A 16,109-nucleotide genomic window follows, 5' to 3' on the forward strand; every position below is an offset into this window, starting at 1 on the left:
AATAATATTTCGATTCTCAATGCACTGCAGAATCTTTACCCACACAGTGAGGAGAAGAACTGCATCAAACTTTGAAAAATAATCTTTAAGACTATTTGCCTCGTATTTTGCCTCATTGGTCAGATTGCAGTTGGCAATTACACTGTCTAATGCTTCAATAATTGAAGGCAAATGAGTCGCCACAACTCGAACAGCCGCAATACGAGCACTCCAACGAGTCTCTGACAGACGATGAAGAGAGCAACCAGTTTTGTCTTTCAGAATTGCCCATCGTTCTGGACTGGCGCTGAAAAATGTGTACAGACAATTAATACATCCAAAAAAAAGTTGAAACCTGAGGACAGGACTGTGCAGCATGTACTCCCACTAGATTGAGAGTGTGGGATGCACAAGGACTGTATGTTGCAACTGGGTTTTGTTGTAAAATCTGAGCCTGAACACCTTTCACTTTGCCTGACATATTCGCACCATTGTCATACCCTTGCCCTCGACAGTCTTCCAATGGTACGCTGCTGTCTTTCAACATGTCTAGGATCATTTGTGAAATTTCCTTGCCTGACTTTTTATTAAAGTCTTTGAACTGGAGGAATCTTTCTGTTATCTCCCAAACACCACTGTTTTTGTCTTGATGCACATATCTTAGTAGTAGCACATTTTGCTCTGTGTGAGATATGTCAGGTGTAGAGTCACAGATCACTGCGTAATAAATTGCCTCTTCTCTTTCTGCAAGAATGCTGTTCAGAACTTTTTTGCCACATAGTTCAATGAACTCATTCTGTGTTTCAGGACTAAGGTAATGAGTTAGCCGTGATGCCGCCTTCTTTTCTCTTACTTTTTCAAGATGCTCATGTAAAATGGGGTCATAATGTGCTAACAACTCAAGAGTGCCAAGAAAATTTCCATTATGGACATTGTCTAGTTCCAGGGTCTTGCCTCTGAATGCAAGATTTCTTGAAGCCAAATGAATGGTCACATCCAAAAGCCTCTCTAATAATAATGTGTTCTTCTCAATTTCTGTCAGTATTTGTCGTTCAACGTGACTATCCACACCTCCTGCTGCCAATATGGAGTGCTGAAGACTTTTCCATTTCAAATAGCACTGCTTATGGGGGGCATGTGTCTCATGTTTTGGAAACTTTTCATACATTTTTTTTCCATCTGACGTTTGCTGTTTTAAGCCCATCTTTGCTATTTAGTGCACTTTTTGATGGTGCGTTCTGCTCATGAGAGAAGAGCAGACATGGGATGCAGTATAGAGCTTTTGCACTTTCACTATATATAAGCCAATCTCTTCTGATTTTCTCACGGCCATTAGCGGACTTTGCATACTGAAGGTAAGTTGGGAATGGTTTGCCCTCCATATCTTTAGGTGTGATATTTCCAATACCAGGTTTTGCTCCACCTTCACTGGCTAGCATTTGAACAATAGTTTTCCTGTGCTTATCAGTAAGAGTTGTTGGCCATAATCCTGGGTCCTCTGACAATCCCTCACCAGTATCCCTAAGTCTCTCATTCTCTTCTCTTTCCTCTTCAGCTCTGTCCTCCTGCTCCTGACTACCTTCATCACATTCTTCACTTTCCCTCTCATCACTTACACGCATGTCAACCTCATCTTCTATTTCTGCCTCTGCTACAAGAGGAAATAATCAAAATGGGTACATTGTTATTGTACACATTTAAACTTTAAACTGTAATTAGTAATTACAGTTTAAAGGGATAGTTCACCCAAAAATGAAAATTGTCATCATTTACTCACCCTCAAGTTGTTCCAAACCTGTATGACTTTCTTTCTTCTGCTAAACACAAAAGAAGATTGAGCAAAAGCCGTCTCCTGCACCAGCAGCAGAGACTGTTTAAGCTTCTTCTTATACTCATCACACATGAACACATACAGAATGGGGTTCAGACAGCTGTTGAGATAAACCAGGTAGGTACTGACGGTTGCTGCTGTCTCAAGTACTTGTATATGACTGGCACTCCAGTTATTTTCTACTGCGGTTATTATATAGAAATTTATAGCATGGTATAGAAACCAACATATGAAAAAAGCCAGAGTTACAGTTATAATGACTCGGTACGTCCTGAGCTGCTTTCCTCTTTTGAGGCGTTTGAGTCGTACTCCAATAGCTGTGTATGAAGATGCAATGATCAGAAAGGGGATGAGGAAGGCCACTGTAAAGTCATATGTTGTCAGAAATGTAAAAGTAAACCTAAAAACTTCAAAGGATGGAAAGCTGCAGCCGATGGATGAAACCCACACAATTATGCAGATGATCTTGGCTTTAACTGTAGTTCGTTTATTTAGAGCCCAGACAACCATCCATGTGCACAGGCATCGGTCCAGACTGATAACTACAAGAAAGAAAATACTAGCATACAGATTTAGAGTTAACAATATCTTGACAATGTAACTCATGAAGTTAAGACTCAACTGGCCCAAATTTGAAAGATGATCTATGATTGAAGACAACATGAAGAGGAAGTCTGCAATCGCTAAGTTGAGAAACCAAATGGAGTTGACGGTCGTCTTCATTCTGCAGCCAGTCAGAAATATTACAAGCCCATTTCCAATGAGACCAACTACAAAGGTAGCAAAGAAAATGCATAATACAAAGATCTTAAAGCTTGTAAATCCCTCTTGCTGCATAGCGCCTCCGGTCATGTTTTCAGCTCCAAAACTGGTGTTTTCTACACAAAGAAAGATAAAGAAAACATTTGATGGCTGATGAGCACCAGCTTATCATTACGGTGTTTCTTATGTGCAAAATAATTGTTGTGTGTATTAACCCACATCGAAATGTGTTTTTTGTGTTCAAGTCATAGTGCAATGTTGATATTCTGTTGCATCAAATACATGGAGGAGAGGAGGTTGATGCTTTAGTTTTCAATAAACAGACAAGTTCTAATTTTATGACCCTAGCAGTGCATGGATGAACGATGTAAGAAGGATATTTAACATTAATTACAGTATTTAACCATTTCTGCTGTCTGTTTTCACATTTTTTTGTCTTTTGTATTTTATTTTATTTTGAGTATGAAACTTTCACCACTGACCTCATGCTTTGTGTCCATTGCTGTGGTGATCAGTGTAAATGTACACAGATATTGACCAGATAATGGTCAATATCTATATATTAGATAATATGTATATATATATATATATATATATATATATATATATATATATACAGTCTTGTTCAAAATAATAGCAGTACAATGTGACTAACCAGAATAATCAAGGTTTTTAGTATATTTTTTATTGCTACGTGGCAAACAAGTTACCAGTAGGTTCAGTAGATTGTCAGAAAACAAACAAGACCCAGCATTCATGATATGCACGCTCTTAAGGCTGTGCAATTGGGCAATTAGTTGAAAGGGGTGTGTTCAAAAAAATAGCAGTGTCTACCTTTGACTGTACAAACTCAAAACTATTTTGTACAAACATTTTTTTTCTGGGATTTAGCAATCCTGTGAATCACTAAACTAATATTTAGTTGTATGACCACAGTTTTTTTAAACTGCTTGACATCTGTGTGGCATGGAGTCAACCAACTTGTGGCACCTCTCAGCTGTTATTCCACTCCATGATTCTTTAACAACATTCCACAATTCATTCACATTTCTTGGTTTTGCTTCAGAAACAGCATTTTTGATATCACCCCACAAGTTCTCAATTGGATTAAGGTCTGGAGATTGGGCTGGCCACTCCATAACATTAATTTTGTTGGTTTGGAACCAAGACTTTGCCCGTTTACTAGTGTGTTTTGGGTCATTGTCTTGTTGAAACAACCATTTCAAGGGCATGTCCTCTTCAGCATAGGGCAACATGACCTCTTCAAGTATTTTAACATATGCAAACTGATCCATGATCCCTGGTATGCGATAAATAGGCCCAACACCATAGTAGGAGAAACATGCCCATATCATGATGCTTGCACCTCCATGCTTCACGGTCTTCACTGTGTACTGTGGCTTGAATTCAGAGTTTGGGGGTCGTCTCACAAACTGCCTGTGGCCCTTGGACCCAAAAAGAACAATTTTACTCTCATCAGTCCACAAAATGTTCCTCCATTTCTCTTTAGGCCAGTTGATGTGTTCTTTGGCAAATTGTAACCTCTTCTGCACATGCCTTTTTTTTAACAGAGGGACTTTGCGGGGGATTCTTGAAAATAGATTAGCTTCACACAGACGTCTTCTAACTGTCACAGTACTTACAGGTAACTCCAGACTGTCTTTGATCATCCTGGAGGTGATCATTGGCTGAGCCTTTGCCATTCTGGTTATTCTTCTATCCATTTTGATGGTTGTCTTCCGTTTTCTTCCACGTCTCTCTGGTTTTGCTCTCCATTTTAAGGCATTGGAGATCATTTTAGCTGAACAGCCTATCATTTTTTGCATCTCTTTATAGGTTTTCCCCTCTCTAATCAACTTTTTAATCAAAGTACGCTGTTCTTCTGAACAATGTCTTGAACGACCCATTTTCCTCAGCTTTCAAATGCATGTTCAACAAGTGTTGGCTTCATCCTTAAATAGGGGCCACCTGATTCACACCTGTTTCTTCAAAAAATTGATGACCTCAGTGATTGAATGCCACACTGCTATTTTTTTGAACACACCCCTTTCAACTAATTCAACTAATTGCCCAATTGCACAGCCTTAAGAGCGTGCATATCATGAATGCTGGGTCTCATTTGTTTTCTGAGAATCTACTGAACCTACTGGTAACTTGTTTGCCACGTAGCAATAAAAAATATACTAAAAACCTTGATTATTCTGGTTAGTCACATTGTACTGCTATTATTTTGAACAAGACTGTATATATTAATGTTTGAGTAAAATAAGACTAAAAAAGACATTTTAACTCATTAAAAACATATCTATTTAAATCTCAAACAACTGGGAAAATGTAATTAGTTTATATTTTTTGACATATAAAGTGATCAAAAAAACTTTTTTTTTTTTGCCATGACTTGTTCATACAATCTTTACCATACACTCTATGTGTGCATTGATTGTATCTTACACAGTTTTGCAGTTACTATGCTTTGAGAGTTAAAACATGTAAAAATCAAACAAACAAACATGTAATATGAATAATGCACATACCCATTTTTTTGAGCTCTTGATGTGCTAGGACAAGTCTTGATCTGTTCCTTTCTTCTCGGTCCTGTTGACAGACTGGTGGTTTTACACCAGACAGCAAAGCCTGGTATTACATCACTAAAGGCTGATTTGACATATTTACTGATAAGGGCCTAAAATGTGGCAGCATCAGCACACTGACATTTTTTAAAAAGTTGCTAGATAAAGACTATAAACATACTGATTGAAATGGCTACAGCTGTATAATACAGTCTCTCTGCAACACTAGAATGTTCTTGCTGTTTGATGCTGTCATTGGATGGGCTATGAAGTAAAAAGTAAAAATTAATGGTAGAATCATAAAGATATATGTTCATATATATTCATTGTTTATCTTGATATTTCAGTAGCAATACTGAGAACTACTACCGGATATTTTAAAATGTAGTTCACTGAAATTGCGGCCATTCTAAGAACCACAGTTTTACTTATTTTGACTTTATCAAATTTAATTTTTCTTGTTGTCCGGATAACCTATATAAATGTGTATGTCTACACATACACAAAATAAATAAATAAATACACTGACATAATATATATTAATTAGATCAATTTAATGTTTTCTTTAATTTTTTTAATTAGAGATTTATTCAAACAGTGTTAAAGCAAAAATGCATTCCTGCTATTTATATACTGTATTTAAGGCAATTATATCTATCATTTTTAATGGTTGGCACATCAGGATCCATCTCACATCAACCTAAAAAACAAATGAAGAACACAATGTTTATATTTTGATGAAATGCATGTGCTTTATTTAAATACACATGTGGTGTTGTGAATGTTTACATTTACATTTATTCATTTAGCTGACGCTTTTATCCAAAGCGACTTACAATTGCTATATATGTCAGAGGTCGCACGCCTCTGGAGCAACTAGGGGTTAAGTGTCTTGCTCAGGGACACATTGGTGTCTCACAGTGGATTCGAACCCGGGTCTCCCACACCACAGACGTGTGTCTTATCCACTGCGCTAACACCACCCCTTTAATCTAAGCCTCAAGTGTCACAGACTGGGTCAGACTGGGTCCGGTTCCACTCTGGGAATGAGATTTGTGTTGGGATTGGGAATGTTGCGAGAGGAGACCCAGATGTTCTTCTGCGAAGGCGCTCTCGAACACCATCACCAAAGACCGCTTGAGCTTTTTCTGAAAATCTTCACACATGAATATATACAAGAAAGGATTCAGGCAGCTGTTCAAGTAAGCAAGACTGACTATGAAGAGCGCTATCTGGGAAAAACATTCTTGAAGCTGATGGGTTGAGTAACCCCAGAGTGCAGTCTGGACGATGGGGCGGGGCGACACTTCGAGGCGGAGCGACACGTGTCGCCCCGCCCATATTTGTTTTTTTCCCGCCTTTGACATTTTGCTCCGAGCCAGCAGGGGGCAGTTTGCATTGAAAGAAACAGAATGGTGGCAACTGCAGCAGCAGAGTAATAACGCTATTCCCATAGACAGTAAAAGAAATGGACACAGCGACCCCATTGGAACTCAATTGAGACAAATGAAGCCCAGTTTTAGCGTTTTTTAGCACTTCCGTTTCTGACGCGCAGACTCAAACGAAGCTTGACGACGTCAGCAACCTGTCTGCCAGATGTAAATCTTCTAAGTGGCTGTGCGTGCAAACTGCCATCGTTAATCTTGCAGAGACGGCGAGCTTTAGCGGGGAGTTCTTTGTCGTGAGTGAGCAGGAGTAAGTATTCTGATTAATTATTTTGTATAGTATTTTAAAATGTAACGCCAGTACGCCATATTAAGTTAATTGCCTGCGAGCTTCTCCTCCTGTCTGTACGGTAATGCGACAGAGAGCCGAGTGGTTATGACGCAATCGTTAGCCTATTTTTTACAAAAACTGTTTATACGGGGCCATAATGTAACATAGAAGGTAATGGAGCCCTTTATACATTGTTGTGTATCTTTAGAAATAAATAATGGACAAACAGAGTCTTTAAACGCCTCAGATGTAAAGTTATTCGCTGTCAAAGTGACGCCAAAATGAATGGGAGTCAATGGGAATGCTAACGCAAGTGAAGTTCTGCTAAAAGATGGCAGCCCCCACCCGACTTCAACTTCCGGTCGAGTTCCTTGCCCCTTGGCTATTCCACGTTGATTGTATGAGGTGAGTAAAAGTGGTTGTGTAAATATAATATGAAATGCGATGTTCGATCATTTATTTATCCATGGTAAGTTCAATTTGAATAATTATTATTAATAATTGTAATAAATTGCTCATTTTATTGTTCTTTGTGGATTGTAACAGTACACTTTGTACATGGCTTTAGTTCTAAGGTTTGATTTTACAGAGGTATGCGATTACATTTGTCAAGTTATTTGAACAGACATGCATGATTATTGTGTGTATATTATTATTATTATTTTTCAGGATGACATGATCAGGAGGTGGTGGTGTTCTGTTCTCCTGGACAGCTTCACTCCGCAAATGTATGTAGCTGTTTGAATGTTGCTACATGAAACATTACTCTGTACTATATCTAGCAATATACCTACCTCTTGACATTTGTTCTTTTAGAGCTCAACCACTGAGGGGAGGAACTTCACCATTCAAAAGACAATGTCTTCAGGCAGAGTCCAGCAAAGCAGGTTATTTGTGCACATACATTCATTAAGAACTAATAATTACATGTGTGTACATGCAGAGGTATTTTAGTTATTACAGCTACATAGTTGTTCAGATATGAAATTGGGATTATGTACAAGTACTATATTGGTCAGCACCGTGGATTATTTCATATATAGCTATCAGTTAACATCAGCATCAAAGACATTTAAAAACATTTCAGCTTAATTCATTTTCAGACAGCAGCGAGTGTTTTAAATAACTTCTGTTTGCGATCTAATGTGGATTTTGTTCTCCATATAAGACAGAAATATTTATATTCAATGTAAAAGATCTTCATGTGGATCATGCATACAAATATATACAAATATCTCACTGGATTATTACAATTAATGGCAAAATGAATGTGTGGAAATGTAAACTAATATATCCTACTGACACACTACAGCAAAAGATATAAATAATTGGCTTAAAACTATTTTTTTCAGTGAAAATACTAACATGCCTAATACTTCTGCACAGTACTGTATATATTAACATTTTATTAGTGTTATTATAAAAGAATGAGTATGCAGTTGTGACAACAATCTATAGAGTTTTTAATGAGAGTTTTAAAGCAAGGTTGTCTGTATTCAGTGTTTATATAATGTTTAATAACTTCTATATACATGTATAAATAAACCTATGTATGTTTTTGATTCAACAGCTTCCCCTGGAAATCCTCAGGGAAGTTATTTTGTCAGTGGGTGACTCTGCATATTTGACACTTTCTCTGGTTTGCAGATGGTTTAGGGATGTGCTCCGGAAAGTTTTTCGGAATGCGGCACACTTTGCCTGGCTAGACAGTAAGATTTCCCCATTTAATGCTCATTCTCCAATTGAATTTTGTAGTACAAGGCTGTTAAACTTTATTTTTTTTTATTATTATCTTTCCTGTATTTTGTCTTTACACTATAAGTTGTGGCCAACTGGAAGAATTGTCCTCCTGTCTACCGGAGCGAGTTCAGACGGATGTACGGCATCAGGGAAAGCTTGCAGTGCAGAGCCCTTTTCAAGTTTAACCCACCAGGGTACAGGGAAGAGGCCGGCGTGGTGATCTTCTGGGCTTTTTTTTACACAGGATTTTGTTCCAAGGACTGAAACACATTTGTGTGTTAAGTTCATTGAAGGGAAATAGAGAATGAACTGAGATCAGGTTGTTTTGTATTAATTGATGTCATTTAAAGTTAAACTTTGCAGTGTATAATGTTTTAATAAAAAATCTATGGCAAACACGTGCATGACAACAGGTTTCAGTCATTTACATCAGTCTATCGTTCTTTAAGGTTTCTCATATTTGATGGTAACATCATTTGCTATGCATTGCTCATAATGAATTCTTAAATTAGTTGTGACAGGATTGTGAGGATTAATGAGGTTTCGGTAGTGCAGTTCAGAAAACAAATAACAGAAAGTAACAAGTGTTTTTTGGGCAAGTTCTTTAGAACCTGTATAGTTTCTTCCTTGCAAAAAGTAACCATGGATTTATTGTAGTAAAAATATTTGTTGGCATATTAATTACCATGTGCTGCATTTATAAAAACACCATAGTTTAACTATAGTTATTGTAGCAGAACCATGGTAAATTTTCGTAGGGGCTAAGGGAATGTTCAGAATATTATTGGTGACATTCAGAGACTGGTGACAATTTGTTACACATATACATATATACAGTATATATATATATATATATATATATAATGTGTGTGTGTGTGTGTATATATAATTTGAATATATAAATCAAGGTACTCCATGACTATCTACATAACCATACTTCGCATTATATTGCCGTGTCATTTTCAAACCAGCGAGTAATGCCGAGGTAGCGTCTACAGCCACTGAGGGAGTAGACCATTTATTTCTATTCTGTTAGTTGTAATCCAAAACTCTTTGTATTTATATGGGATGTTGTGGAAATGCAACAATAAATGCAAAAACACAACATTTATATTCACTTTTTAATTTATATTAACAGTTTATTCATCTGAGTGTCTACTTCCACATTCCAATCCTGCTAACAGCGTCATAATTATCTATACCAATAAGCTGTAAAATCGTCAGTCATCTGTACACCAATAAGCTCATCTTAATCATAAACCAATAACCGCTGAGGTGGGCGGGGCGACACGTGTCGCTCCACCCCAACGTGTCGCCCCGCCCCATCGTCCAGACTGCACTCTGGGCTACTTGGATGGGTTTGTCTCATTCTTTTCATGCAACCATACAAACTACCACTACATGGAGCTATGGTTTTAAAAAAAAGAAGGATAACTATAAAGATAACGATATCAGCGTCCACACCAGCGAACGATATCGTCTGTTTATTGTAAGCGCACGTGCCTCTGCCACTTTAAATTCTCGAGCTCGTTATAGCACGATGGATTCTGATTGGCTGTCAATGTGCGTATCATTCATCAGCTGGAAAAAAATCGTTCTGAAAATGATTCCAACGATACCGTTTCTCTATGCCTTCGTTATAGTTGTAGTGTGGACTCTGCTATTCTTTATTATTGAGAACGATTTTTAAAACTATATCTTTATCGTTATCTTTATAGTTATCGTGCTTGGTGTGAACGGGTCTTTACAGTGTGAACCAGCCACAAACAACCACCGACATCTGAAAGATGAAATAGAGCAACTTAAATACAGAGCAAATTAAGGAACAACTGACAAACACCTGTGATATTTAAATGAATATCCATGACAACTAATACAAAGGACAATAGGAACTAATAAAAACACGGTAGTTAATGAAAACAGAAGACAAAATAACTGAAAATCTTTGACAGAAAGAAACAACAACAACAAACGAGTAGCCTAGGCCTATAATTGTTTATCTAGATATTTCATTAGAAATTTGGAAGATTGCTAAAGAATCTTTCGCAATGCTGTTAAATGACATTTCAGTGTAATTTTAGTCAGAAAAATGCTTACTCATTTTAGCTTTATTTGTTGAAGAGGATGAAAAATAGCTTACACAAAAAATTATTAACTGTGCGTAACTGAACATAATCAACATTTCAAATTAAATCTGAATAATTTTCAACATAACCTCACACACACAAAGTGTTATACAGCAGTTGGTTTTGTTATTGATTTTCTACAACTTGTGTCAATGTAGAAAATGTGTCTCTGCTTAAATTAAGTTCATCACCGCACAAGCGAGTTCTCTTTTTCTCCACTATCAAGTGAACGTCATAAGAAAAAAGTGGGGACATCCCATAGGCGTAATGGTTTTTATACTGTACAAACTGTATACTCTTTGGCCCTACACAAACCCTACCCCTACCCCTAACCCTCACAGGAAACTTTGTGCATTTTTACTTTCTCAAAAAAAAACTCATTCTGTATAATTTATAAGCATTTTGAAAAATGGGCACATGGGTTATGTCCTCATCAGTCACCCTCTCCTTGTAATACCTGTGTCATACCCATGTCATTATACAGAGTTGTGTCCTGATATGTCACAAAAACAAGAGCACACACACACACACACACACACACACACACACATATATATTTGAATCGTGTTCCTCATTGAATTAATTATCATTATGAGAATAAAGGGAGGGGTTAAGTCTCAATCCTGACATTCCATAACAACAAATGCAGCCTTAATAACACTTTTGGCACTGAGCTCCATGATGAAGTATCTCAGAGCTCTGGCAGCACCATCAGTCCACTACTAATGGAATTTGTTTAGGAAGGCTTCACGTAAAGGGGAGGTGTTTTTCTTCAAGCTATTTAAACCTCCTCCTAACCTGGAGAGCAACAATTTTCCTGCTTTCTGCTGCGTAACAGGATAGACTCTCATCATAATAACCAGTCATACACTCTGAATTTCCTGAAGCAGTATCAGTCTGTTTGGTGGTTATGTTTACACATTTATCCCAGAAGAATGGACTTCGACTTGCCTCCTTCTCTCCCAGTGAGCGGTATCTCATGGGAAAAGGTTCTCTCATCCATTCCCTCGGGCTCGTTTCCGAGCCCACCGGATCAGCACAGGTGGAGTGATACATTTTATTAAAAAATTATCTAATGTCACTTGTCACTTTTAAATGCTATTATATACAGTATAAAAACTATTTTAGGTTTTACAGTGATAACAGTAGGCTACATGTACATATTATGGAACATTTTTTTTTCAGTTTAACAAATTTGTAGCCTTTTAAAGGAATTATAAATTAAATATTTATAAATTATAATTACTTGACTTGAAGAATTAGTAGCAAGTGCATAAGAACAAGTAGTAATCATGAAAATATAAAGCTAAATAAATTATTTAAAAACTATTAAATATTTAATAAATACAACAATTTTAGGCACAGAACAAAATAAATAATAAGAATAATAATAATGACTAATAAAACAAATAAATAAAAAATATTCGCTGTAGTGGAGTTAGAAATGTTTTATTTAATGGAAAATTAATTAAATTCACTTTCTCTTCAGGTTACCTGTGATCATAAAGGATTCACTGTGCAGGTTGATGTGACACATTTCAGTCCCGAGGACCTGCTGGTTAAAGTTGTTTGAGATTATGTTGTACTTGAGGGAAAACATGAACAAAAAACGGTAAGACACCCAATGGCTTCTTTTTTCTAATACTGAATCCTGTAATAATGTGCATTAGGATTATCAGATGTTAAACCTCGTTCAATCTTAGGATGGCTCAGGACTGGTGACACATCAGTTTAACCGGCAAGACCGGATCCCAAACAAAGTGGACATCATGGCACTGTCCACAGCCATGTCCACAGAAGACATGCTAGTAATCTCAGCTCCTCTGACACAAAGAGATACATACATACACGGAAATGAAGCGGTCCTTCAGTGACATTCAACCTGTTAGTAAAAGCAACACTTAAAATTACAGTGCCCTGTGTGATCAAGTCACCTTTATTTATTTTGTATAAGACACACGTTGTACAATACAAATCGTTCCAAGAAGATATTTTGAAAAAAAATTATGACAGAATTGTAATTTATGGGTGAATTATCACTTTAACCAATTTAAATTCACTCTAGCTTTTAAATCATTTAAATTCACTCATTTGTAAAGTTAGTGTATCAATGAAATATCATCACAATGCATGTTAATTGAACTTTTTTTTTTTTATTATTCTTTTAAGGTTGGCACTAATTAGTGCTGTACTTGAATCATAAGACAAGCCAGAATCCACATGTCCTGGTGCTTGGTGACAAGGAAAACTCCTCCCAAGATTTTATTATTTTAAGAGGGGAGGCAATGGAACAGAAGACGATACTACAAGCAGTCGATCTGTGTTTTAAAATTGTCTTTGTATATGACATCTACTACCTAAAGTCCTCTGCTCCCATTTGAGAGTTTTTGGAACACACAGTCTTTAATAGTTTCTTCTGCAGTCTTTAATAGTCTCCTCCTTAAAATCTTTGTATTTTGTAATCTGTAAAAAACTTTTTTATTTTATTGATCATCAGTAGGTCCAGCAGCTGGTATTTTTATTATTATTATTACTTCATTTTATTATTTTATTTTATTTTTTGTTTTATTATTATATGTTAGGTTCATTTTATTTGAAAGTCGTAATATTTGCCAAGTATGGTAAACCATATTCAGAATTGGTGCTCTGCATTTAACCCGTCTAAGTGCACAAACACAGCAGTGAGAAGTGAACACACACCCGGAGCAGTGAGCAGCTATAGATCCAGCGTCCGGAGAGCAACTGGGGGTTCCGTGCCTTGCTCAAGGGCACTTCAGCCATGGGTACTGAGGGTGGAAGAGAGTGCTGTTCATTCACTCCCTCCAACTCCTGCCAACACCAAGCTCAAACCTGCGTCCTTTGGGTTACAGGTCCAACTCTTGAAACATTAGGCCACAGCTGTGAACTGTATTTGCACATTTGTGTGTTTTGATATGAATATGAATTGACACATTTGTACATCTTGAAAATGTCAGTTGTATGTTTACACATTCTTGTACATTTAAATAAAATATTTTTAAATATATTTGTAAATGTGTTATTTGCATATTAAAATAAGATCTGTAATTTACAACAAAGTAGTTTCAAAATATGGCTGTATTAAGTCATTTTTAATAAAAAAAAATACTGATGTTAATTAATATAAATAATTAACTCAACTGTTGGGTAACTTTTAACCCAACAGGATTTTAACCCAATGGGTTGGATTGAAATAACCCATAGATGGGAAGGTGCTATACCAACCCATAGTTGGGTTACAGGTTGGGTTATTTTTAACCTAACATTTTTTAGTGTTAATATATATATATATATATATATATATATATATATATATATATATATATATATATATACACACACACACACACTAAAAAATGTGTGTATATAATAGTTACAAATAAAGGCTGTTCTTTTGAACATTATATTCAATCAAATCTTGAAGTTTCAGCTTTAATATATTCAAATAGAAAACAGTTATTTTTTTATATTACTGTATACAATATTACTGTTTTTACTGTATGTTTGACAAATAAATGCATCCTTGGTGAGAGACCAAGATGTTTTTTTTTCTTTTAAAAACATCTTACAAAAAAATATATATATATTAATGGTAAAATGCATTCTGTTATTTAGGCACACTTTAAAGGGTCAATCCTGCTTTTTCTAAATAGGGCTGGACCAGAATATTCGATAATTCAAATAATTGTTCAGTGAGTTTGTATTTGATTTTCATTTTGAAATTCTAATAATCAATTTTTTTTAATATTTTTTTTTTAACACCTGGCACCCCCCGCAAAATGCTCTGCATTCACTCTTGAATATAGCAGCTTTTTTACTATAGGGCCGAACGATTCTAAGGACTGCCAGGTATGGTTACAGTTGTATTTACACATGAGCCTTGTACGGCGCTGCACAAACTGTTCTCGGACGGAATTCTAGGAATGGTTAGACAACCGTGCGTGTGCGTGACTTCGCCACTGTCGTCTGGCTACCATTTTCTCCAAACAGCCAAGTAAACAGCTACGCTACATTCAATATAAAAGAGAAAAAAAAAATCTTGAGACCATTTGGTCTGGAGGAAACTTTTCTGCTTATTGATATTATAGCCGTCATCACCTTCTGTTTATTTTATTTTTCCCACATTGATTGAAATAAACCTCAGATAAATAAGGAGTCCCAAAAACAGAAATATCTGATCATCGTCCATATCATAAAAAACTTACAGTCTATCCTAATAATAATTTGTCTATATTAAAAGTATTGCTCTAAACAGACCTGTGTGTTTTGTATCACTAGTGCAGTGTCTGTTCATATAAGCCCTGCCCGGTTGAGGCCGGTTGGTGCTGCAAAAGACTCCATATTGCACCAAAATGTGACACTGCACTCCCTTGGGTCCGCAGCCACACACCCACCATACATGAAGTCAACTGGATGAATGGTTCTTGACATAATACAAATTTAAAAAGACAGACAGACACACACACACAGAGAAAAGAATATGTTCAGCCCCTCCCTCTGAAGCTACGAATATTCGGTGTTGATTACTATAGAAGCTTTGAAGCTCAAACAATTTTATTCGGACCAGCCCTATTTATAACAGGTTCAGGCCTAAACACTTGACCCTTACGTGACCTGTTAAATCCCATCATCAGGCAGTTTTACAGCTAGTTTAAATGAACGCATGAGATCTTCTTAACTTCTGCATCCTGCATGAGCTGACCAAGAGGCAACAGGGGATTGTGGGGTAGAGGTGGGGTATATACTGGGGAATCTGAAGAACTTGGAGTTTTGCACTGGCTTTGTGAGTTTGTACCAACAAAAAGCACCTCAGAGACAACCTGACGATGTCAAGGACAGAGTTTATGTTATTCTGTTCTGATTCACAAGTACAAATGATGGGTATAATGTTTTTAATGTTTTAATGTAAATGTTTAACAAATTTTTTTTATTAAAATTACTTGTCATGAAACATCTGTCAGGTTTTGCTTAGTTTGTTCAAAGTTTGATTTGGACATTACTGTTCAGATTTTTTCTTTTGGCTTAAAGGTACAATCTTCTTCTCATGTTCTCTTCTTCTCATTTTCAGTCTTTTCTTTGCCTGCTGTGTCTTTCTTATGATGAGGGGCCGCCACCGCTCCTCTGTTTTATCAGAAGTCTGTGGAGATGGAGAAGAGGACCTCTGCTGTGGTCTCTGGGATGCTGACTTGTGTTCTGATTGGCTTGTGATGATGTGGCTGGGCACAAAGGGTTTCCAGACTCTTTGTGACAGCTTTCCTGGAGGACAGTCTCTGCTGGGGAAGGGGTTTAGTTTGGATATCGGGGACTGGTTGCTCGTGGGCGACATGGGGCCAGAGTCTGGAGACACTGGGACTTGACAGAGGGAGA

General features: G+C 36.8%; 1 protein-coding gene and 1 pseudogene across 1 annotated transcript; one reads left to right on the top strand and one right to left on the bottom strand.

Annotated features, from left to right (window-relative positions):
* Window positions 1–257: 257 nt before the first annotated feature.
* Window positions 258–5,110, bottom strand: LOC113077796 (C3a anaphylatoxin chemotactic receptor-like). The gene is made up of 4 exons (XM_026250065.1): window positions 5,107–5,110; window positions 1,798–2,688; window positions 1,307–1,630; window positions 258–286 (listed from the first exon to the last, which is right to left on the bottom strand). Exons 1-4 carry the CDS (start codon window positions 5,108–5,110, stop codon window positions 258–260), a joined length of 1,248 nt encoding a protein of 415 aa, XP_026105850.1.
* Window positions 5,111–11,659: 6,549 nt separating this feature from the next.
* Window positions 11,660–12,598, top strand: LOC113077798 (alpha-crystallin A chain-like; annotated as a pseudogene).
* The last annotated feature ends 3,511 nt before the right edge of the window (window positions 12,599–16,109 follow it).

This window comes from Carassius auratus, unplaced genomic scaffold (genome assembly GCF_003368295.1).
Source record: "Carassius auratus strain Wakin unplaced genomic scaffold, ASM336829v1 scaf_tig00023221, whole genome shotgun sequence".
NCBI lineage: Eukaryota > Metazoa > Chordata > Actinopteri > Cypriniformes > Cyprinidae > Carassius > Carassius auratus.

Bases quoted from the DNA above. Each gene is read 5' to 3' on its own strand.
- LOC113077796 (XM_026250065.1), bottom strand. The intron at 1,631-1,797 runs GCAGAAGAAAGA...TTCCTCTTGTAG, and splicing joins TCAATCTTCTTTTGTGTTTA to CAGAGGCAGAAATAGAAGAT. The intron at 287-1,306 runs GTGAGAAAATCA...CACATTTTTCAG, and splicing joins TGCAAAGTCCGCTAATGGCC to CGCCAGTCCAGAACGATGGG.